General features: G+C 59.0%; 4 protein-coding genes across 4 annotated transcripts; all 4 read left to right on the plus strand.

The window, feature by feature from the left end:
• The first annotated feature begins 14405 nt into the window (after positions 1-14405).
• LOC126159926 (uncharacterized) lies at positions 14406-15380 on the plus strand. The gene has a single exon (XM_049916733.1). It carries the CDS (start codon positions 14406-14408, stop codon positions 15378-15380), a length of 975 nt encoding a protein of 324 aa, XP_049772690.1.
• Positions 15377-18391, plus strand: LOC126159927 (ice-structuring glycoprotein-like). Its single transcript, XM_049916734.1, has 2 exons — positions 15377-17522; positions 17865-18391. Exons 1-2 carry the CDS (start codon positions 15377-15379, stop codon positions 18389-18391), a joined length of 2673 nt encoding a protein of 890 aa, XP_049772691.1.
• A 1215-nt stretch (positions 18392-19606) lies between these two features.
• Positions 19607-20275, plus strand: LOC126159928 (uncharacterized). Its single transcript, XM_049916735.1, has one exon. The coding sequence runs from the start codon at positions 19607-19609 to the stop codon at positions 20273-20275; it is 669 nt and encodes a 222-aa protein (XP_049772692.1).
• On the plus strand, positions 20272-21865 carry LOC126159929 (uncharacterized). Its single transcript, XM_049916736.1, has 2 exons — positions 20272-21430; positions 21519-21865. Exons 1-2 carry the CDS (start codon positions 20272-20274, stop codon positions 21863-21865), a joined length of 1506 nt encoding a protein of 501 aa, XP_049772693.1.
• The last annotated feature ends 259 nt before the right edge of the window (positions 21866-22124 follow it).

Here is a 22124-nt window from a genome sequence, read left to right on the forward strand (position 1 = left end):
CAGGGAGTGCTGCCCTTGCTCAGAGTGCAGCCTTCCAATGAGTGCTGCCTTTGCAAGGAGTCCTGCCTTCGCAAGGAGTGCTGCCTTCGCTAGGAGTGCTGCCTTCACACAGAGTGCTGCCTTTGCACGGAGTGCTGCCTTTGCACGGAGTGCTGCCTTTGCACGGAGTGCTGCCTTTGCACGGAGTGCTGCCTTTGCACGGAGTGCTGCCTTTGCACGGAGTGCTGCCTTTGCACGGAGTGCTGCCTTTGCACGGAGTGCTGCCTTTGCACGGAGTGCTGCCTTTGCACGGAGTGCTGCCTTTGCACGGAGTGCTGCCTTTGCACGGAGTGCTGCCTTCGCACGGGATCTGCCTTTACACAGAGTGCTGCCTTCACAAGGAATGCTGCTTTCGCATGGAGTGCTGCCTTTGGACAGAGTGCTGCCTTCGCGAGGAGTGCTGCCTTCACTAGGAGTGCTGCCTTCGCAGGGAGTTCTGCATCCTTAAGGGGTGGTGCCTACGCAAGTAGTGCTGCCTTCGATGGAGTGCTGTCTTCGCACGGAGTTCGGCTTTCGCACGTAGTGCGTCCTTCATACGGAGTGTTGCTTTTCACAGAGTGCTGCCTTCGCAAGGAGTGCAGTCTTCGCAAGGGGTGCTGCCTAAGCACGTAGTGCTGCCTTCGCGCTGAGTGCTTCCTTCAAACGGAGTGCAGCCGTCGCACGCAGTGCTGCCTTCGCAAGGAGTGCTGCCTTCGCACAGAATGCTGCCTTCGCACAGAGTGCTGGTTCGCACAGAATGCACCCTTTGCACGTAGTGCTGCCTTCGCAGGGAGAGCTGACTTCGCATGGAGTGCTGCCTTCGCGAGGAGTGGTGCCTTCGCAAGGAGTGGTGCCTTCGCAAGGAGTGGTGCCTTCGCAAGGAGTGGTGCCTTCGCAAGGAGGGCTGCCTTCCCAAGGAATGCTGCCTTCCCAAGGAATGCTGCCTTCGCAAGGAGTGCTGCCTTCGCAAGGAGTGCTGCCTTCGCAAGGAGTGCTGCCTTCGCATGGAGTGCTGGTTCATACGGAATGCAGCCTTTGCACGTAGTGCTGCCTTCACAGGGAGAGCTGTCTTCGCAAGGAGTGGTGCCTTCTCAAGGAGTGCTGCCATCGCACAGAGTGCTGCCTTCGCACGGAGTGCTGCCTTTGCATGGAGTGCTGCCTTCGCCCGGAGTGCTGCCTTCGCGCGGAGTGCAGGCTCCGCACAGAGTGCTGCCTTTGCAGGGACTGCTGCCTTCGAAAGGAGGGAGTGCTGCCTTCGCAAGGAGTGCTGCCTTCGCCAGGAGTACTGCCTTCGCTAGGAGTGCTGCCTTCGCAAGGAGTGCTGCCTTCACAAGGAGTGCTGCCTTCGCAAAGAGGGCTGCCTTCGCAGGGAGTGCTGCCTTCGCAAGGGGTAATGCCTTCGCAAGTAGTTCTGCTTTCGCAGGGAGTACTGCCTTTGCAAGGAGTGCTGCCTTCCAAGGAGGGCTGCCTTCGCAAGGAGTGCTCCCTTCGCAAAGAGTGCTGCCTTCGCAAGGAGTGCTGCCTTCACAAGGAGTGCTGCCTTCGCACGGAGTGCAGCCTTCACACATAGTGCTGCCTTCACATGGAGTGCTTCCTTTGACAGAGTGCTGCCTCCGCAAGGAGTGCTGCCTTCGCAAGGAGTGCTGCCTTCGCAAGGAGTGCTGCCTTCGCAAGGAGTGCAGCCTTCGCAAGGAGTGCTGCCTTCGCAAGGAGTGCTGCCTTCCCAAGGAGTGCTGCCTTCGCAAGGAGTGCAGCCTTCGCAAGGAGTGCAGCCTTCGCAAGGAGTGCTGCCTTTGCAAGGAGTGCTGCCTTTGCACAGATTGCTGCCGCCGCACGGAGTGCAGCATACGCACAGAGTGCTGCCTTCGAAAGAGGTGCTGCCTTCGCAGGGAGTGTGCCTTCGCATGGGGTGGCGCCTTCGCAAGGAGTGCTGCCTTCGCAGGGAGTGCTGCCTTTGCAAGGAGTGTTGCCTTCGCAAGGAGTGCTGCTTTCACAACGAGTGCTACCTTCGCAAGGAGTGCTTCCTACGCAAGGAGTGTTGCCTTCGCAAGTAGTACTGCCTTCGCAAGGAGTGCTGCCTTCGCAAGGAGTGCTGCCTTCCAAGGAGTGCTGCCTTCGCTAGAAGTGCTGCCATCGCACGGAGGGCTAAATTCGCAAGGAGGGTTCCCTTCGCAGGGAGTGCTGCTTCGCAAGGGGTAATGCCTTCGCAAGTGCTGCTGCCTTCGCAGGGAGTACTGTCTTTGCAACGAGTGCTGCCTTCCAATGAGTGCTGCCTTTGCAAGGAGTGCTGCCTTCGCAAGGAGTGCTGCCTTCGCGAGGAGTGCTGCCTTCGCAACGAGGGCTGCCTTTGTAGGGAGTGCTGTCTTCGCAAGGGGTTTTGTTTTCGCCAGGAGTGCTGCCTTTGCAAGGAGTGCTGCCTTCGCAAGGAGAAATGCCATCGCAAGGAGTGCTGCCTTCGCAAGGAGTGCTGCCTTTGCACAGAGTGCTGCCTTTGCAGGGAGTGCTGCCTTTGCACTGAGTGCTGCCTCCGCAAGGAGTGCTCCCTTTGCATGAACTGTTGCCTTCGCAAGGAGTGCTGCCTTTGCAAGGAGTGCTGCCTTCGCAAGGAGTGCTGCCTTCGCTAGGACTGCTGCCTTCGAAGTTAGTGCTGCCTTCGCAGGGAGTGCTGCCTACGCAGGGAGTGCTGCCTTCGCAAGGAGAGCTGCCTTCGCAAGGAGTGCTGCTCTCGCAAGGAGTGCTGCCTTCCAAGGAGTGCTGCCTTCGCTAGAAGTGCTGCCTTCGCACGGAGGGCTGCCTTCGCAAGGAGGGCTCCGTTCGCAGGGAGTGCTGCCTTCGCAAGGGGTACTGCCTTCGAAAGGAGTGCTGCCTTCGCAAGGAGTGCTGCCTTCACTAGGAGTGTTGTCTTTGCAAGGAGGGCTGCCTTCGCAATGAGGGCTGCCTTTGCTAGGAGTGCTGCCTTTGCTAGGAGTGCTGCCTTCGCAAGGAGTGCTGCCTTCGCAAGGAGTGCTGCCTTCGCAAGGAGTGCTGCCTTCGCAAGGAGTGCTGCCTTCGCAAGGAGTGCTGCCTTCGCAAGGAGTGCTGCCTTCGCAAGGAGTGCTGCCTTCGCAAGGAGTGCTGCCTTCGCAAGGAGTGCTGCCTTCCCAAGAAGTGCTGCCTTGGGACAGAGTGCTGCCTTCCCTAGGAGTGCTGCCTTCGCAAGGAGTGCTGCCTTCGCAAGGAGTGCTGCCTTCGCAAGGAGTGCTGCCTTCGCAAGGAGTGCTGCCTTCGCAAGGAGTGCTGCCTTCGCAAGGAGTGCTGCCTTCGCAAGGAGTGCTGCCTTCGCAAAGAGTGCTGCCTTCGCAAAGAGTGCTGCCTTCGTTAGCAGTGTGCCTTCGCAAGGAGTGCTGCGTTCAGAAGGAGTGGTGCCTCCGCAAGGAGTACTGCCTTCGCAAGGAGTGCTGCCTTTGCAAGGAGTACTGCCTTCGCAAAGAGTGCTGCCTTCGCAAGAAGTTCTGCCTTCGCTAGGAGTGCTGCCCTCACAAGGAGGGCTGCCTCCGCAAGGAGGGCTGCCTTCGCAGGGAGTGCTGCCTTCGCAAGGAGTGCTGCCTTCGCAAGGAGTGCTGCCTTCGCAAGGAGTGCTGCCTTCGCAAGGAGTGCTGCCTTCGCACGGAGTGCAGCCTTCGCACAGATAGCTGCCTTCACACGGAGTGCAGCCTACGCACAGTGTGCTGCCTTCGCAATAAGTGCAGTCTTCGCAGGGAGTGCTGCCTTCGCATGGGGTGGTGCCTTCGCAAGGAGTGCTGCCTTTGCAGGGAGTACTGCCTTTGCAAGAGGTGTTGCCTTCGCAAGGAGTGCTGCGTTCACAAGGAGTGCTGCCTTCGCAAGGGGTGCTGCCTTCGCAAGTAGTGCTGCCTTCTCAGGGAGTACTGCCTTTGCAACCAGTGCTGCCTTCCAATCAGTGCTGCCTTCGCAAGGAGTGCTGCCTTAGCAAGGAGTGCTGCCTTCGCAAGGAGTGCTGCCTTCGCAATGAGGGCTGCCTTTGCAGCGTGTGCTGGCTTCGCAAGGGGTGGTGCCTTCGCAAGGAGTGCTGCCTCTGCAAGGAGAGCTGCCTTCGTAAGGAGATATGCCTTCGCAAGGAGTGCTTCCTTCGCTAGGAGTGCTGCCCTTCTAAGGAGAGCTGCCTTCGCAAGGAGTGCTGCCATCACTAGGAGTGCTGCTTCGCAAGGAGGGCTGCCTTCGCGCTGAGTGCTTCCTTCAAACGGAGTGCAGCCGTCGCACGCAGTGCTGCCTTCGCAAGGAGTGCTGCCTTCGCACAGAATGCTGCCTTCGCACAGAGTGCTGGTTCGCACAGAATGCACCCTTTGCACGTAGTGCTGCCTTCGCAGGGAGAGCTGACTTCGCATGGAGTGCTGCCTTCGCAAGGAGTGGTGCCTTCGCAAGGAGTGGTGCCTTCGCAAGGAGTGGTGCCTTCGCAAGGAGTGGTGCCTTCGCAAGGAGGGCTGCCTTCCCAAGGAATGCTGCCTTCCCAAGGAATGCTGCCCTCGCAAGGAGTGCTGCCTTCGCAAGGAGTGCTGCCTTCGCAAGGAGTGCTGCCTTCGCATGGAGTGCTGGTTCATACGGAATGCAGCCTTTGCACGTAGTGCTGCCTTCACAGGGAGAGCTGTCTTCGCAAGGAGTGGTGCCTTCTCAAGGAGTGCTGCCATCGCACAGAGTGCTGCCTTCGCACGGAGTGCTGCCTTTGCATGGAGTGCTGCCTTCGCCCGGAGTGCTGCCTTCGCGCGGAGTGCAGGCTCCGCACAGAGTGCTGCCTTTGCAGGGACTGCTGCCTTCGAAAGGAGGGAGTGCTGCCTTCGCAAGGAGTGCTGCCTTCGCCAGGAGTACTGCCTTCGCTAGGAGTGCTGCCTTCGCAAGGAGTGCTGCCTTCACAAGGAGTGCTGCCTTCGCAAAGAGGGCTGCCTTCGCAGGGAGTGCTGCCTTCGCAAGGGGTAATGCCTTCGCAAGTAGTTCTGCTTTCGCAGGGAGTACTGCCTTTGCAAGGAGTGCTGCCTTCCAAGGAGGGCTGCCTTCGCAAGGAGTGCTCCCTTCGCAAAGAGTGCTGCCTTCGCAAGGAGTGCTGCCTTCACAAGGAGTGCTGCCTTCGCACGGAGTGCAGCCTTCACACATAGTGCTGCCTTCACATGGAGTGCTTCCTTTGACAGAGTGCTGCCTTCGCAAGGAGTGCTGCCTTCGCAAGGAGTGCTGCCTTCGCAAGGAGTGCTGCCTTCGCAAGGAGTGCAGCCTTCGCAAGGAGTGCTGCCTTCGCAAGGAGTGCTGCCTTCCCAAGGAGTGCTGCCTTCGCAAGGAGTGCAGCCTTCGCAAGGAGTGCAGCCTTCGCAAGGAGTGCTGCCTTTGCAAGGAGTGCTGCCTTTGCACAGATTGCTGCCGCCGCACGGAGTGCAGCATACGCACAGAGTGCTGCCTTCGAAAGAGGTGCTGCCTTCGCAGGGAGTGTGCCTTCGCATGGGGTGGCGCCTTCGCAAGGAGTGCTGCCTTCGCAGGGAGTGCTGCCTTTGCAAGGAGTGTTGCCTTCGCAAGGAGTGCTGCTTTCACAACGAGTGCTACCTTCGCAAGGAGTGCTTCCTACGCAAGGAGTGTTGCCTTCGCAAGTAGTACTGCCTTCGCAAGGAGTGCTGCCTTCGCAAGGAGTGCTGCCTTCCAAGGAGTGCTGCCTTCGCTAGAAGTGCTGCCATCGCACGGAGGGCTAAATTCGCAAGGAGGGCTCCCTTCGCAGGGAGTGCTGCTTCGCAAGGGGTAATGCCTTCGCAAGTGCTGCTGCCTTCGCAGGGAGTACTGTCTTTGCAACGAGTGCTGCCTTCCAATGAGTGCTGCCTTTGCAAGGAGTGCTGCCTTCGCAAGGAGTGCTGCCTTCGCGAGGAGTGCTGCCTTCGCAACGAGGGCTGCCTTTGTAGGGAGTGCTGTCTTCGCAAGGGGTTTTGTTTTCGCCAGGAGTGCTGCCTTTGCAAGGAGTGCTGCCTTCGCAAGGAGAAATGCCATCGCAAGGAGTGCTGCCTTCGCAAGGAGTGCTGCCTTTGCACAGAGTGCTGCCTTTGCAGGGAGTGCTGCCTTTGCACTGAGTGCTGCCTCCGCAAGGAGTGCTCCCTTTGCATGAACTGTTGCCTTCGCAAGGAGTGCTGCCTTTGCAAGGAGTGCTGCCTTCGCAAGGAGTGCTGCCTTCGCTAGGACTGCTGCCTTCGAAGTTAGTGCTGCCTTCGCAGGGAGTGCTGCCTACGCAGGGAGTGCTGCCTTCGCAAGGAGAGCTGCCTTCGCAAGGAGTGCTGCTCTCGCAAGGAGTGCTGCCTTCCAAGGAGTGCTGCCTTCGCTAGAAGTGCTGCCTTCGCACGGAGGGCTGCCTTCGCAAGGAGGGCTCCGTTCGCAGGGAGTGCTGCCTTCGCAAGGGGTACTGCCTTCGAAAGGAGTGCTGCCTTCGCAAGGAGTGCTGCCTTCGCTAGGAGTGTTGTCTTTGCAAGGAGGGCTGCCTTCGCAGGGAGTGCTACCTACGCAGGGAGTGTTGCCTTTGCAAGGAGTGCTGCCTTTGCAAGGATTGCTGCCTTCGCAAGGAGTGCTACCTACGCAGGGAGTGTTGCCTTTGCAAGGAGTGCTGCCTTTGCAAGGATTGCTGCCTTTGCAAGGATTGCTGCCTTCGCAAGGAGTGCTGCCTTCGCAAGGAGTGCTGCCTTCGCACGGAGTGCAGCCTTCGCACATAGTGCTGCCTTCACAAGGAGTGCTTCCTTTGACAGAGTGCTGCCTTCGCAAGGAGGGCTGCCTTCGCAAAGAGTACTGCCTTCGCAAGGAGTGCTGCCTTTGCACAGAGTGCTGCCTTTGCAGGGAGTGCTGCCTTTGCACAGAGTGCTGCCTCCGGAAGGAGTGCTGCCTTTGCATGGACTGTTGCCTTTGCAAGGAGTGCTGCCTTTGCAAAGAGTGCTGCCTTCGCAAGGAGTGCTGCCTTCGCAAGGAGTGCTGCCTTCGCAAGGAGTGCTGCCTTCGCAAGGAGTGCTGCCTTCGCAAGGAGTGCTGCCTTCGCACGGAGTGCAGCCTTCGCACGTAGTGCTGCCTTCGCACGGAGTGCTGCCTTTGCACAGAGATCTGCATTCGCAGGGAGTGGTGCCTTCGTAAGAAGTGCTGCCTTTGCAAGGTGTGCTGCCTTTGCAAGGTGTGCTGCCTTCGCTAGGAGTGCTGCCTTCAAAAGGAGTGCTGCCTTCGCAAGGAGTACTGCCTTCGAAAGGAGTGCTGCCTTCGCAAGGAGTGCTGCCTTTGCAAGGAGTGCTGCCTTCGCTAGTTGTGTTGTCTTCGCAGGGAGGGCTGCCTTCGAGAGGAGGGCTACCTTTCGCAGGGAGTGCTGCCTTCGCAAGGGGTAATGCATACGCAAGTAGTGCAGGCTTCTCAGGGAGTACTACCTTTGCAACGAGTGCTGCCTCCCAATGAGTGCTGCCTTCGCAAGGAGTGCTGCCTTCGCAAGGAGTACTGCATTCGCAAGGAGTGCTGCCTTCGCAAGGGGTGGTGCCTTCGCAAGGAGTGCTGCCTTTGCAAGGAGTGCTACCTTCGCAAGGAGTGCTGCCTTTGCTAGGAGTGCTGCCCTTCTAAGGAGAGCTGGCTTCGCAAGGAGTGCTGCCATCGCTAAGAGTGCTGCTTTCGCAAGGAGGGCTGACTTCGCAGGGAGTGCTGCCTTTGCAAGGAGTGCTGCCTTCGCAAGGAGTGGTGCCTTCGCAAGGAGTGCTGCCTTCGCAGGGAGTGCTGCATCCGCAAGGAGTGCTGCCTTCGCAAGAAGTGCTGCCTTTGCAAGGAGCGCTGCCTTCGCAAAGAGGGCTGCCTTCGCAGGGAGTGCTGCCTTCGCAAGGGGTAATGCCTTCGCAAGTAGTTCTGCTTTCGCAGGGAGTACTGCCTTTGCAAGGAGTGCTGCCTTCCAAGGAGTGCTGCCTTCGCAAGAAGTGCTCCCTTCGCAAAGAGTGCTGCCTTCGCAAGGAGTGCTGCCTTCGCAATGAGGGCTGCCTTTGCTAGGAGTGCTGCCTTTGCTAGGAGTGCTGCCTTCGCAAGGAGTGCTGCCTTCGCAAGGAGTGCTGCCTTCGCAAGGAGTGCTGCCTTCGCAAGGAGTGCTGCCTTCGCAAGGAGTGCTGCCTTCGCAAGGAGTGCTGCCTTCGCAAGGAGTGCTGCCTTCGCAAGGAGTGCTGCCTTCGCAAGGAGTGCTGCCTTCGCAAGGAGTGCTGCCTTCCCAAGAAGTGCTGCCTTGGGACAGAGTGCTGCCTTCCCTAGGAGTGCTGCCTTCGCAAGGAGTGCTGCCTTCGCAAGGAGTGCTGCCTTCGCAAGGAGTGCTGCCTTCGCAAGGAGTGCTGCCTTCGCAAGGAGTGCTGCCTTCGCAAGGAGTGCTGCCTTCGCAAGGAGTGCTGCCTTCGCAAGGAGTGCTGCCTTCGCAAAGAGTGCTGCCTTCGTTAGCAGTGTGCCTTCGCAAGGAGTGCTGCGTTCAGAAGGAGTGGTGCCTCCGCAAGGAGTACTGCCTTCGCAAGGAGTGCTGCCTTTGCAAGGAGTACTGCCTTCGCAAAGAGTGCTGCCTTCGCAAGAAGTTCTGCCTTCGCTAGGAGTGCTGCCCTCACAAGGAGGGCTGCCTCCGCAAGGAGGGCTGCCTTCGCAGGGAGTGCTGCCTTCGCAAGGAGTGCTGCCTTCGCAAGGAGTGCTGCCTTCGCAAGGAGTGCTGCCTTCGCAAGGAGTGCTGCCTTCGCACGGAGTGCAGCCTTCGCACAGATAGCTGCCTTCACACGGAGTGCAGCCTACGCACAGTGTGCTGCCTTCGCAATAAGTGCAGTCTTCGCAGGGAGTGCTGCCTTCGCATGGGGTGGTGCCTTCGCAAGGAGTGCTGCCTTTGCAGGGAGTACTGCCTTTGCAAGAGGTGTTGCCTTCGCAAGGAGTGCTGCGTTCACAAGGAGTGCTGCCTTCGCAAGGGGTGCTGCCTTCGCAAGTAGTGCTGCCTTCTCAGGGAGTACTGCCTTTGCAACCAGTGCTGCCTTCCAATCAGTGCTGCCTTCGCAAGGAGTGCTGCCTTAGCAAGGAGTGCTGCCTTCGCAAGGAGTGCTGCCTTCGCAATGAGGGCTGCCTTTGCAGCGTGTGCTGGCTTCGCAAGGGGTGGTGCCTTCGCAAGGAGTGCTGCCTCTGCAAGGAGAGCTGCCTTCGTAAGGAGATATGCCTTCGCAAGGAGTGCTTCCTTCGCTAGGAGTGCTGCCCTTCTAAGGAGAGCTGCCTTCGCAAGGAGTGCTGCCATCACTAGGAGTGCTGCTTCGCAAGGAGGGCTGCCTTCACAGGGAGCGCTGCCTTTGCAGGGAGTGCTGCCTTCGCAATGAGTGCTGCCTTCGTGAGGAGTGCAGCCTTCGGACGTAGTGCTGCCTTTGCACGGAGTGCTGCCTTTGCACAAAGATCTGCATTCGCAGGGAGTGGTGCCTTCGCAAGAAGTGTTGCCTTCTTAAGGAGTGCTGCCTTCGCTAGGAGTGCTGCCTTCGCAAGGAGTGCTGCCTTCGCAAGGAGTGCAGCCTTCGCATGGAGTGCAGCATTCGCACGTAGTGCTGCCTTCCCACGGAGTGCTGCCTTTGCACAGAGATCTGCATTCGCAGGTTGTGGTGCCTTCGCAAGAAGTGCAGCCTTCGCAAGGTGTGCTGCCTTCGCTAGGTGTGCTGTCTTCAAAAGGAGTGCTGCCTTTGCAAGGAATACTGCCTTCGAAAGGAGTGCTGCCTTCGCAAGGATTGCTGCCTTCGCTAGGAGTGTTGCCTTCACAAGGAGGGCTGCATTCCAGAGGAGGGCTGCCTTCGCAGGGAGTGCTGCCTTCGCAAGGGGTAATGCATTCGCAAGTAGTGCTGCCTTCTCAGGGAGTACTGCCTTTGCAACGAGTGCTGCCTCCCAATGAGTGCTGCCTTCGCAAGGAGTGATGCCTTTGCAAGGAGTGCTGCCTTCGCAAGGAGTGCTGCCTTCGCAATGAGGGCTGCCTTTGCAGGGAGTGCTGCCTTCGCAAGGGGTGGTGCCTTCGCAAGGAGTGCTGCCTTTGCAAGGAGTGCTGCCTTCGCAAGGAGTGCTGCCTTCGCTAGGAGTGCTGCCCTTCTAAGGAGAGCTGGCTTCGCAAGGAGTGCTGCCATCGCTAGGAGTGCTGCTTTCGCAAGGAGTGCTGCCTTTGCAGGGAGTGCTGCTTTTGCAGGGAGTGCTGCCTTCGCAAGGAGTGGTGCCTTCGCAAGGAGTGCTGCCTTCGCAGGGAGTGCTGCATCCGCAAGGACTGCTGCCTTCGCAAGGAGTGCTGCCTTCGCAAGGAGTGCTGTCTTTGCAAGGAGCACTGCCATCGCAAGGAGTGCTTCCTTCGCTAGGAGTGCTGCCTTCGCAAGGTGGGCTGCCTTCGCAAAGAGGGCTGCCTTCTCAGGGAGTGCTGCCTTCGCAAGGGGTAATGCCTTCGCAAAGAGTGCTGCCTTCGCAAGGAGTGTTGCCTTCGCAAGGAGTGCTCCCTTCGCAAAGAGTGCTGCCTTCGAAAGGAGTGTTGCCTTCGCAATGAGGGCTGCTTCGCTAGGAGTGCTGCCTTCGCTAGGAGTGCTGCCTTCGCAAGGAGTGCTGCCTTCGCAAGGAGTGCTGCCTTCGCACAAGGTGCAGCCTTCGCACATAGTGCTGCCTGCACACGGAGTGCTTCCTTTGACAGAGTGCATCCTTCGCAAGGAGTGCTGCCTTCGCAAGTAGTGCAGCCATCGCAAGGAGTGCTGCCTTTGCAAGGAGTTCTGCCTTTGCACAGATTGCTGCCTTCGCACGGAGTGCAGCCTACGCACAGAGTGCTGCCTTTGCAAGAAGTGCTGCCTTCGCAGGGAGTGCTGCCTTCGCATGGGGTGGCGCCTTCGCAAGGAGTGCTGCCTTCGCAGGGAGTGCTACCTTTGCAAGGAGTGTTGCCTTCGCAAGGAGTGCTTCATTCACAAGGAGTGCTGCCTTCGCAAGGGGTGCTGCCTTTGCAAGTAGTGTTGCCTTCGCAGGTATTACTGCCTTCACATGGAGTGCTGCCCTCGCAATGAATGCTGCCTTCCAAGGAGTGCTGCCTTTGCTAGAAGTGCTGCCTTCGCACGGAGGGCTGCCTTCGCAAGGAGGGCTCCCTTCGCAGGGAGTGCTGCCTTCGCAAGGGCTAATGCCTTCGCAAGTACTACTGCCTTTGCAGGGAGTACTGCCTTTGCAACGAGTGCTGCCTTCCAATGAGTGCTGCCTTTGCAAGGAGTGCTGCCTTTGCAAGGAGTGCTGCCTTCGCAAGGAGTGCTGCCTTCGCAAGGAGTGCTGCCTTCGCAACGAGGGCTGCCTTTGTAGGGAGTGCTGTCTTCGCAAGGGGTTTTGCCTTCGCCAGGAGTGCTGCCTTTGCAAGGAGTACTGCCTTCGCAAGGAGAAATGCCTTCGCAAGGAGTGCTGCCTTCGCAAGGAGTGCTGCCTTTGCACAGAGTGCTGCCTTTGTGGGGAGTGCTGCCTTTGCACAGAGTGCTGCCTCCGCAAGCAATGCTGCCTTTGCATAGACTGTTGCCTTCGCAAGGAGTGCTGCCTTTGCAAGGAGTGCTGCCTTCACAAGGAGTTCTGCCTTCGCTAGGAGTGCTGCCTTCGCTAGGAGTGCTGCCATCGCAGGGAGTGCTGCCTACGCAGGGAGTGCTGCCTCCGCAAGGAGAGCTGCCTTCGCAAGGAGTGCTGCCTTCGCAAGGAGTGCTGCCTTCCAAGGAGTGCTGCCTTCGCTAGAAGTGCTGCCTTCGCACGGAGGGCTGCTTCGCAAGGAGGGCTCCCTTCGCAGGGAGTGCTGCCTTCGCAAGGGGTAATGCCTTCGCAAGTACTAATGCCTTACCAGGGGGTACTGCCTTTGCAACGAGTGCTGCCTTCCAATGAGTGCTGCCTTCGCAAGGAGTCCTGCCTTCAAAAGGAGTGCTGCCTTCGCAAGGAGTACTGCCTTCGAAAGGAGAGCTGCCTTCGCAAGGAGCGCTGCCTTCGCAAGGAGTGCTGCCTTTGCACAGAGTGCTGCCTTTGCAGGGAGTGCTGCCTTTGCACAGAGTGCTGCCTCCGCAAGGAGTGCTGTTTTTGCATGGACTGTTGCCTTCGCAAGGAGTGCTGCCTTTGCAAGGATTGCTGCTTTCGCAAGGAGTGCTGCCTTCGCTAGGAGTCCTGCCTTCGCTAGGATTGCTGCCTTCGCAGGGAGTGCTGCCTTCGCAAAGAGTACTGCCTTCGCAAGGAGTGCTGCCTTCGCAATGAGGGTTGCCTTTGCAGGGAGTGCTGCCTTCACAAGGGGTGGTGCCTTCGCAAGGAGTGCTGCATTCGCAATGAGGGTTGCCTTTGCAGGGAGTGCTGCCTTCACAAGGGGTGGTGCCTTCGCAAGGAGTGCTGCCTTTGCAAGGAGTGATGCCTTCGCAAGGAGTGCTGCCTTCGCTAGGAGTGCTGCCCTTCTAAGGAGAGCTGGCTTCGCAAGGAGTGCTGCCATCGCTAGGAGTGTTGCTGTCGCAAGGGGGACTGACTTCGCAGGGAGTGCTGCCTTTGCAGGGAGTGCTGCCTTCGCAAGGACTGGTGCCTTCGCAAGGAGTGCTGCCTTCGCAGGGAGTGCTGCATCCGCAAGGAGTGCTGCCTTCGCAAGGAGTGCTGCCTTCGCAAGGAGTGCTGCCTTTGCAAGGAGCGCTGCCATCGCAAGGAGTGCTGCCTTCGCTAGGAGTGCTGCCTTCGCAAGGAGGGCTGCCTTCGCAAAGAGGGCTGCCTTCGCAGGGAGTGCTGCCTTTGCAAGGGTTAATACCTTCGCAAGTAGTTCTGCTTTTGCAGGGAGTACTGCCTTTGCAAGGAGTGCTGCCTTCCAAGGAGTGCTGCCTTCGCAAGAAGTTCTCCCTTCGCAAAGAGTGCTGCCTTCGCAAGGAGTGCTGCCTTCGCAATGAGCGCTGCCTTCGCTAGGAGTGCTGCCTTCGCAAGGAGTGCTGCCTTCGCAAGGACTGCTGCCTTCGCAAGGAGTGCTGCCTTCGCAAGGAGTGCTGCCTTCGCAAGGAGTGCTGCCTTCCCAAGGAGTGCTGCCTTGGGACAGAGCGCTGCCTTCGCTAGGAGTGTTGCCTTCGTACAGAGTGGAGCCTTCGCAAGGAGTGCTGCCTTCGCAAGGTGTGCTGCCTTTGAAAGGAGTACTGCCTTTGCAAGGAGTGCTGCATTTGCAAGGAGTGCTGCCTTCGCTAGCAGTGTTGCCTTCGCAAGGAGTGCTGCGTTCAGAAGGAGTGGTGCCTCCGCAAGGAGTGCTGCCTTCGCAAGGAGTGCTGCCTTTGCAAGGAGTGCTGCCTTTGCAAGGAGTACTGCCTTTGCAAGGAGTGCTGCCTTCGCAAGGAGTGCTGCCTTCGCTAGGAGTGCTGCCCTCACAAGGAGGGCTGCCTTTGCAAGGAGGGCTGCCTTCGCAGGGAGTGCTGCCTTCGCTAGGAGTGCTGTCTTTGCAAGGAGTGCTGCCTTTGCACAGCGTGCTGCCTTTGCAGGGAATGCTGCCTTTGCACAAAGTGCTGCCTCCGCAAGGAGTGCTGCCTTTGCATGGACTGTTGCCTTCGCAAGGAGTGCTGCCTTTGCAACGATTGCTGCCTTCGCAAGGAGTGCTGCCTTTGCTAGGAGTGCTGCCTTTGCTAGGAGTGCTGCCTTCGCAGGGAGTGCTGCCTACGCAGGCAGTGCTGCCATCGCAAGGAGAGCTGCCTTCACAAGGAGTGCTGCCTTCGCAAGGAGTGCTGCCTTCGCAAGGAGTGCTGCTTTCGCTCGGAGTGCAGCCTTCGCACATAGTGCTGTCTTCACACGGAGTGCTTCCTTTGACAGTATGCTGCCTTCGCAAGGAGGGCTGCCTTCGCGGGGAGTGCTGCCTTCGCAGGGAGTGCTGGCTTCGCAAGGAGTGCTGCCTTCGCGAGGAGTGCTGCCTTCGCAAGGAGTGCCACCTTCACAAGGAGTGCTGCCTTCGCAAGGAGTGCTGCCTTCGCAATGAGGGCTGCCTTTGCAGGGAGTGCTGCCTTCGCAAGGAGTGGTGCCTTCGCAAGGAGTGGTGCCTTCGCAGGGAGTGCTGCATCCGCAAGGAATGCTGCCTTCGCAAGGTGTGCTGCCTTCGCAAGGAGTGCTGCCTTTGCAAGGAGCGCTGCCATCGCAAGGAGTGCTGCCTTCGCTAGGAGTGCTGCCTTCGCAAGGAGGGCTGCCTTCGCAGGGAGTGCTGCCTTCGCAAGGAGCGCTGCCTTCGCAAGGAGTGCTGCCTTCGCAAGGAGTGCTGCCTTCGCTAGAAGTGCTGCCTTCGCACGGAGGGCTGCCTTCGCAAGGAGGGCTCCCTTCGCAGGGAGTGCTGCCTTCGCAAGGGGTAATGCCTTTGCAAGTACTGCTGCCTTCGCAGGGAGTACTGCCTTTGCAACGAGTGCTGCTTTCCAATGAGTGCTGCCTTTGCAAGGAGTGCTGCCTTCGCACGGAGTGCAGCCTTCGCATGGAGTGCTGCTTTTGCTCAGAGTGCTGCCTTCGCAAGGAGTGCAGCCATCACAAGGAGTGCTGCCTTCGCAAGGAGTGCAGCCATCACAAGGAGTGCTGCCTTCGCAAGGAGTGCTGCCTTCGCAAGGAGCGCTGCCTTTGCACAGAGTGCTGCCTTTGCAGGGAGTGCTGCCTTTGCACAAAGTGCTGCCTGCGCAAGGAGTGCTGCCTTTGCATGGACTGTTGCCTTCGCAAGGAGTGCTGCCTTTGCAACGATTGCTGCCTTCGCAAGGAGTGCTGCCTTTGCTAGGCGTGCTGCCTTCGCTAGGAGTGCTGCCTTCGCAGGGAGTGCTGCCTTCGCTAGGAGTGCTGCCCTCGCAAGGAGGGCTGCCTTCGCAAGGAGTGCTGCCTTCGCTAGCAGTGTTGCCTTCGCAAGGAGTGCTGCGTTCAGAAGGAGTGGTGCCTCCGCAAGGAGTGCTGCCTTCGCAAGGAGTGCAGCCTTTGCAAGGAGTACTGCCTTCGCAAGGAGTGCTGCCTTCTCTAGGAGTGCTCCCCTCGCAAGGAGGGCTACCTTCGAGAGGAGGGCTGCCTTCGCAGGGAATGCTGCCTTCGCAAGGGGTAATGCCTTCGCAAGTAGTGCTGCATTCTCAGGGAGTACTGCCTTTGCAACGAGAGCTGCCTTCGCAAGGAGTGCTGCTTTCGCAAGGAGTGCTGCTTTCGCTCGGAGTGCAGCCTTCGCACATAGTGCTGTCTTCACACGGAGTGCTTCCTTTGACAGTATGCTGCCTTCGCAAGGAGGGCTGCCTTCGCAGGGAGTGCTGCCTACGCAGGGAGTGCTGCCTTCGCAAGGAGTGCTGCCTTCGCGAGGAGTGCTGCCTTCGCAAGGAGTGCTGCCTTCACAAGGAGTGCTGCCTTCGCAAGGAGTGCTGCCTTCGCAATGAGGGCTGCCTTTGCAGGGAGTGCTGCCTTCGCAAGGGGTGGTGCCTTCGCATGGAGTGCTGCCTTCGCAAGGAGTGCTGCCTTCGCAAGGAGTGTTGCCTTCGCAAGGAGTGCTGCCTTCACAAGGAGTGCTGCCTTCGCAATGAGGGCTGCCTTTGCTGGGAGTGCTGCCTTCGCAAGGGGTGGTGCCTTCGCAAGGAGTGCTGCCTTTGCAAGGAGTGCTGCCTTTGCAAGGAGATATGCCTTCGCAAGGAGTGCTGCCTTCGCTAGGAGTGCTGCCCTTCTAAGGAGAGCTGCCTTCGCAAGGAGTGCTGCCTTCGCTAGGAGTGCTGCTTTCGCAAGAAGGGCTGCCTTCGCTGGGAGTGATGCCTTTGCAGGGAGTGCTGCCTTCGCAAGGAGTGCTGTCTCCGCAAGGAGTGCTGCCTTTGCATGGACTGTTGCATTCACAAGGAGTGCCGCCTTTGCCAGGAGTGTTACCTTCGTACAGAGTGCAGCCTTCGCAAGGAGTGCTGCCTTCGCAAGGTGTGCTGCGTTTGCAAGGAGTACTGCCTTTGCAAGGAGTGCTGCCTTCGCTAGCAGTGTTGCCTTCGCAAGGAGTGCTGCGTTCAGAAGGAGTGGTGCCTCCGCAAGGAGTGTTGCCTTCGCAAGGAGTGCAGCCTTTGCAAGGAGTACTGCCTTCGCAAGGAGTGCTGCCTTCGCAAGGAGTGCTGCCTTCGCTAGGAGTGCTGCCCTCGCAAGGAGGGCTGCCTTCGCAAGGAGTGCTGCCTTCGCTAGCAGTGTTGCCTTCGCAAGGAGTGCTGCGTTCAGAAGGAGTGGTGCCTCCGCAAGGAGTGCTGCCTTCGCAAGGAGTGCAGCCTTTGCAAGGAGTACTGCCTTCGCAAGGAGTGCTGCCTTCTCTAGGAGTGCTCCCCTCGCAAGGAGGGCTACCTTCGAGAGGAGGGCTGCCTTCGCAGGGAATGCTGCCTTCGCAAGGGGTAATGCCTTCGCAAGTAGTGCTGCATTCTCAGGGAGTACTGCCTTTGCAACGAGAGCTGCCTTCGCAAGGAGTGCTGCCTTCGCAAGGAGTGCTGCCTTCGCAAGGAGTGGTGCCTTCGCAAGGAGTGCTGCCTGCGCAGGGAGTGCTGCGTCCGCAAGGAGTGCTGCCTTCGCAAGGTGTGCTGCCTTCGCAAGGAGTGCTGACTTTGCAAGGAGCGCTGCCATCGCAAGGAGTGCTGCCTTCGCTAGGAGTGCTGCCTTCGCGAGGAGTGCTGCCTTCACAAGGAGTGCTACCTTCGCAATGAGGGCTGCCTTTGCAGGGAGTGCTGCCTTCGCAAGGGGTGGTGCCTTCGCAAGGAGTGCTGCCTTCGCGAGGAGTGCTGCCTTCGCGAGGAGTGCTGCCTTCGCGAGGGGTGCTGCCTTCGCGAGGAGTGCTGCCTTCGCAAGGAGTGCTGCCTTCACAAGGAGTACTGCCTTCGCAATGAGGGCTACCTTTGCAGGGAGTGCTTCCTTCGCAAGGGGTGGTGCCTTCGCAAGGAGTGCTGCCTTCGAAAGGAGTGCTGCCTTCGCAAGGAGTGCTGCCTTCACAAGGAGTGCTGCCTTCGCAATGAGGGCTGCCTTTGCTGGGAGTGCTGCCTTCGCAAGGGGTGGTGCCTTCGCAAGGAGTGCTGCCTTTGCAAGGAGTGCTGCCATCGCTAGGAGTGCTGCTTTCGCAATGAGGGCTGCCTTCGCAGGGAGTGATGCCTTTGCAGGGAGTGCTGCCTTCGCAAGGAGTGAAGCCTTCGTAAGGAGTGCTGCCTTCGCAGGGAGTGCTGCATCCGCAAGGAGTGCTGCCTTCGCAAGGTGTGCTGCCTTCGCAAGGAGTGCTGCCTTTGCAAGGAGCACTGCCATCGCAAGGAGTGCTGCCTTCGCTAGGAGTGCTGCCTTCGCAAGGAGGGCTGCCTTCGCAAAGAGGGAGTACTGCCTTTGCAACGAATGCTGCCTTCCAATGAGTGCTGCCTTTGCAAGGAGTGCTGCCTTCGCAAGGAGTGCTGCCTTCGCAAGTACTGCTGCCTTCGCAACGAGGGCTGCCTTTGTAGGGAGTGCTGTCTTCGCAAGGGGTTTTGCCTTAGCCAGGAGTGCTGCCTTTGCAAGGAGTGCTTCCTTCGCAAGGGGTAATGCCTTCGCAAGTACTGCTGCCTTCGCAGGGAGTACTGCCTTTGCAACGAGTGCTGCTTTCCAATGAGTGCTGCCTTTGCAAGGAGTGCTGCCTTCGCACGGAGTGCAGCCTTCGCATGGAGTGCTGCTTTTGCTCAGAGTGCTGCCTTCGCAAGGAGTGCAGCCTTCACAAGGAGTGCTGCCTTCGCAAGGAAAGCAGCCTTCGCAAGGAGTGCTGCCTTTGAACAGAGTGCTGCCTTTGCAGGGAGTGCTGCCTTTGCACAAAGTGCTGTCTCCGCAAGGAGTGCTGCCTTTTCATGGACTGTAGCCTTCGCAAGGAGTGCTGCCTTTGCAACGATTGCTGCCTTCGCAAGGAGTGCTGCCTTTGCTAGGAGTGCTGCCTTCGCCTGGAGTGCAGCCTTCGCAGGGAGTGCTGCCTACGCAGGGAGTGCTGCCATCGCAAGGAGAGCTGCCTTCACAAGGAGTGCTGCCTTCGCAAGGAGTGCTGCTTTCGCTCGGAGTGCAGCCTTCGCACATAGTGCTGCCTTCACACGGAGAGCTTCCTTTGACAGTGTGCTGCCTTCGCAAGGAGGGCTGCCTTCGCAGGGAGTGCTGCCTACGCAGGGAGTGCTGCCTTCGCAAGGAGTACTGCCTTCGTGAGGAGTGCTGCCTTCGCAAGGAGTGCTGCCTTCGCAAGGAGTGCTGCCTTCGCAAGGGGTGGTGCCTTCGCAAGGAGTGCTGCCTTCGCAAGGAGTGCTGCCTTCGCAAGGAGTGCTGCCTTCACAAGGAGTGCTGCCTTCGCAATGAGGGCTGCCTTCGCTGGGAGTGTTGTCTTCGCAAGGAGGGCTGCCTTCGAGAGAAGGGCTGCCTTCGCAGGGAGTGCTGCCTTCGCAAGGGGTAATGCATACGCAAGTAGTGCAGCCTTCTCAGGGAGTACTGCCTTTGCAACGAGTGCAGCCTCCCAATGAGTGCTGCCTTCGCAAGGAGTGCTGCCTTCGCAAGGAGTGCTGCATTCGCAAGGAGTGCTGCCTTTGCAAGGAGTGCTGCCTTCGCAAGGAGTGCTGCCTTCGCTAGGAGTGCTGCCCTTCTAAGGAGAGCTGGCTTCGCAAGGAGTGCTGCCATCGCTAGGAGTGCTGCTTTCGCAATGAGGGCTGACTTCGCAGGGAGTGCTGCCTTTGCAAGGAGTGCTGCCTTTGCAAGGAGTACTGCCTTCCAAGGAGTGCTGCCTTCGCAAGGAGTGCTGCCTTTGCAAGGAGTGCTGCCTTCGCAAGGAGTGCTGCCTTCGCAAGGAGTGCTGCCTTCGCTAGGAGTGCTGCCCTTCTAAGGAGAGCTGGCTTCGCAAGGAGTGCTGCCATCGCTAGGAGTGCTGCTTTCGCAATGAGGGCTGACTTCGCAGGGAGTGCTGCCTTTGCAAGGAGTGCTGCCTTTGCAAGGAGTACTGCCTTCCAAGGAGTGCTGCCTTCGCAAGGAGTGCTCCCTTCGCAAAGAGTGCTGCCTTCGCAAGGAGTGCTACCTTCCCAATGAGGGCTGCCTTCGCAAGGAGTGCTGCCTTCGCAAGGAGTGCTGCCTTTGCAAGGAGTGCTGCCTTCGCAAGGAGTGCTGCCTTCGCAAGGAGTGCTGCCTTCACAAGGAGTGCTGCCTTCACAAGGAGTGCTGCCTTCGCAAGGAGTGGTGCCTTCGCAAGGAGTGCTGCCTTCGCAAGGTGTGCTGCCTTCGCAAGGAGTACTGCCTTTGCAAGGAGCGCTGCCATCGCAAGGAGTGCTGCCTTCGCTAGGAGTGCTGCCTTCGCAAGGAGGGCTGCCTTCGCAAAGAGGGAGTACTGCCTTTGCAACGAGTGCTGCCTTCACTAGGAGTGCTGCCTTCGCAATGTGTGATGCCTATGCAGGGAGTGCTGCCTTCGCAAGGAGAGCTGCCTTCGCAAGGAGTGCTGCCTTCGCAAGGAGTGCTGCCTTCCAAGGAGTGCTGCCTTCGCTAGAAGTGCTGCCTTCGCACGGAGGGCTGCCTTCGCAAGGAGGACTCCCTTTGCAAGGAGTGCTGCCTTCGCAAGGGGTAATGCCTTCGCAAGTACTGCTGCCTTCGCAGGGAGTACTGCCTTTGCAACGAGTGCTGCTTTCCAATGAGTGCTGCCTTTGCAAGGAGTGCTGCCTTCGCACGGAGTGCAGCCTTGGCATGGAGTGCTGCTTATGCTCAGAGTGCTGCCTTCGCAAGGAGTGCAGTCTTCACAAGGAGTGCTGCCTTCGCAAGGAGTGCTGCCTTCGCAAGGAGTGCTGCCTTTGCACAGAGTGCTGCTATTGCAGGTAGTGCTGCCTTTGCACAAAGTGCTGCCTCCGCAAGAAGTGCTGATTTTGCATGGACTGTTGCCTTCGCAAGGAGTGCTGCCTTTGCAACGATTGCTGCCATCGCAAGGAGTGCTGCCTTTGCTAGGAGTGCTGCCTTCGCTAGGAGTGCTGCCTTCGCAGGGAGTGCTGCCTACGCAGGGAGTGCTGCCATCGCAAGGAGAGCTGCCTTCACAAGGAGTGCTGCCTTCGCAAGGAGTGCTGCCTTCCCAAGGAGTGCTGCTTTCGCTCGGAGTGCAGCCTTCGCACATAGTGCTGCCTTCACACGGAGTGCTTCCTTCGACAGTGTGCTGCCTTCGCAAGGAGGGCTGCCTTCGCAGGGAGTGCTGCCTACGCAGGGAGTGCTGCCTTCGCAAGGAGTGCTGCCTTCGCGAGGAGTGCTGCCTTCGCAAGGAGTGCTGCCTTCGCAAGGAGTGCTGCCTTCACAAGGAGTGCTGCCTTCGCAATGAGGGCTGCCTTTGCAGGGAGTGCTGCCTTCGCAAGGGGTGGTGCCTTCGCAAGGAGTGCTACCTTCGCGAGGAGTGCTGCCTTCGCGAGGAGTGCTGCCTTCGCAAGGAGTGCTGCCTTCGCAAGGAGTGCTGCCTTCACAAGGAGTGCTGCCTTCGCAATGAGGGCTACCTTTGCAGGGAGTGCTGCCTTCGCAAGGGGTGGTGCCTTCGCAAGGAGTGCTGCCTTCGCAAGGAGTGGTGCCTTCGCAAGGAGTGCTGCCTTCACAAGGAGTGTTGCCTTCGCAATGAGGGCTGCCTTTGCTGGGAGTGCTGCCTTCGCAAGGGGTGGTGCCTTCGCAAGGAGTGCTGCCTTTGCAAGGAGTGCTGCCATCGCTAGGAGTGCTGCTTTCGCAATGAGGGCTGCCTTCGCAGGGAGTGATGCCTTTGCAGGGAGTGCTGCCTTCGCAAGGAGTGAAGCCTTCGTAAGGAGTGCTGCCTTCGCAGGGAGTGCTGCATCCGCAAGGAGTGCTGCCTTCGCAAGGTGTGCTGCCTACGCAAGGAGTGCTGCCTTTGCAAGGAGCACTGCCATCGCAAGGAGTGCTGCCTTCGCTAGGAGTGCTACCTTCGCAAGGAGGGCTGCCTTCGCAAAGAGGGAGTACTGCCTTTGCAACGAGTGCTGCCTTCCAATGAGTGCTGCCTTTGCAAGGAGTGCTGCCTTCGCAAGGAGTGCTGCCTTCGCAAGGAGTGCTGCCTTCGCAAGTAGTGCTGCCTTCGCAACGAGGGCTGCCTTTGTAGGGAGTGCTGTCTTCGCAAGGGGTTTTGCCTTAGCCAGGAGTGCTGCCTTTGCAAGGAGTGCTGCCTTCGCAAGGAGTGCAGCCTTCACAAGGAGTGCTGCCTTCGCAAGGAGTGCAGCCTTCGCAAGGAGTGCTGCCTTTGAACAGAGTGCTGCCTTTGCAGGGAGTGCTGCCTTTGCACAAAGTGCTGCCTCCGCAAGGAGTGCTGCCTTTTCATGGACTGTAGCCTTCGCAAGGAGTGCTGCCTTTGCAACGATTGCTGCCTTCGCAAGGAGTGCTGCCTTTGCTAGGAGTGCTGCCTTCGCCTGGAGTGCTGCCTTCGCAGGGAGTGCTGCCTACGCAGGGAGTGCTGCCATCGCAAGGAGAGCTGCTTTCACAAGGAGTGCTGCCTTCGCAAGGAGTGCTGCTTTCGCTCGGAGTGCAGCCTTCGCACATAGTGCTGCCTTCACACGGAGAGCTTCCTTTGACAGTGTGCTGCCTTCGCAAGGAGGGCTGCCTTCGCAGGGAGTGCTGCCTACGCGGGGAGTGCTGCCTTCGCAAGGAGTACTGCCTTCGTGAGGAGTGCTGCCTTCGCAAGGAGTGCTGCCTTCGCAAGGAGTGCTGCCTTCGCAAGGGGTGGTGCCTTCGCAAGGAGTGCTGCCTTCGCAAGGAGTGCTGCCTTCGCAAGGAGTGCTGCCTTCGCAAGGAGTGCTGCCTTCACAAGGAGTGCTGCCTTCGCAATGAGGGCTGCCTTCGCTGGGAGTGTTGTCTTCGCAAGGAGGGCTGCCTTCGAGAGGAGGGCTGCCTTCGCAGGGAGTGCTGCCTTCGCAAGGGGTAATGCATTCGCAAGTAGTGCAGCCTTCTCAGGGAGTACTGCCTTTGCAACGAGTGCAGCCTCCCAATGAGTGCTGCCTTCGCAAGGAGTGCTGCCTTCGCAAGGAGTGCTGCATTCGCAAGGAGTGCTGTCTTTGCAAGGAGTGCTGCCTTCGCAAGGAGTGCTGCCTTCGCTAGGAGTGCTGCCCTTCTAAGGAGAGCTGGCTTCGCAAGGAGTGCTGCCATCGCTAGGAGTGTTGCTTTCGCAATGAGGGCTGACTTCG

This window comes from Schistocerca cancellata, unplaced genomic scaffold, assembly GCF_023864275.1.
Source record: "Schistocerca cancellata isolate TAMUIC-IGC-003103 unplaced genomic scaffold, iqSchCanc2.1 HiC_scaffold_1150, whole genome shotgun sequence".
Lineage (NCBI taxonomy): Eukaryota > Metazoa > Arthropoda > Insecta > Orthoptera > Acrididae > Schistocerca > Schistocerca cancellata.

Coding starts and splice junctions, on each gene's coding strand:
- LOC126159926 (XM_049916733.1), top strand. CDS start 14,406: ATGAGTGCTGCCTTTGCAAGGAGTGCTGCCTTCGCACGGAGTGCAGCC.
- LOC126159927 (XM_049916734.1), top strand. CDS start 15,377: ATGAGGGCTGCCTTTGCAGGGAGTGCTGCCTTCGCAAGGGGTGGTGCC. Junction 17,523..17,864: donor AAGGGGTAATGCCTTCGCAA/GTACTGCTGCCT, acceptor TGCCTTCGCAAG/GAGTGCTGCCTTTGCTAGGA.
- LOC126159928 (XM_049916735.1), top strand. CDS start 19,607: ATGAGTGCTGCCTTTGCAAGGAGTGCTGCCTTCGCACGGAGTGCAGCC.
- LOC126159929 (XM_049916736.1), top strand. CDS start 20,272: ATGAGGGCTGCCTTTGCAGGGAGTGCTGCCTTCGCAAGGGGTGGTGCC. Junction 21,431..21,518: donor GAGAGCTGCTTTCACAAGGA/GTGCTGCCTTCG, acceptor TTCCTTTGACAG/TGTGCTGCCTTCGCAAGGAG.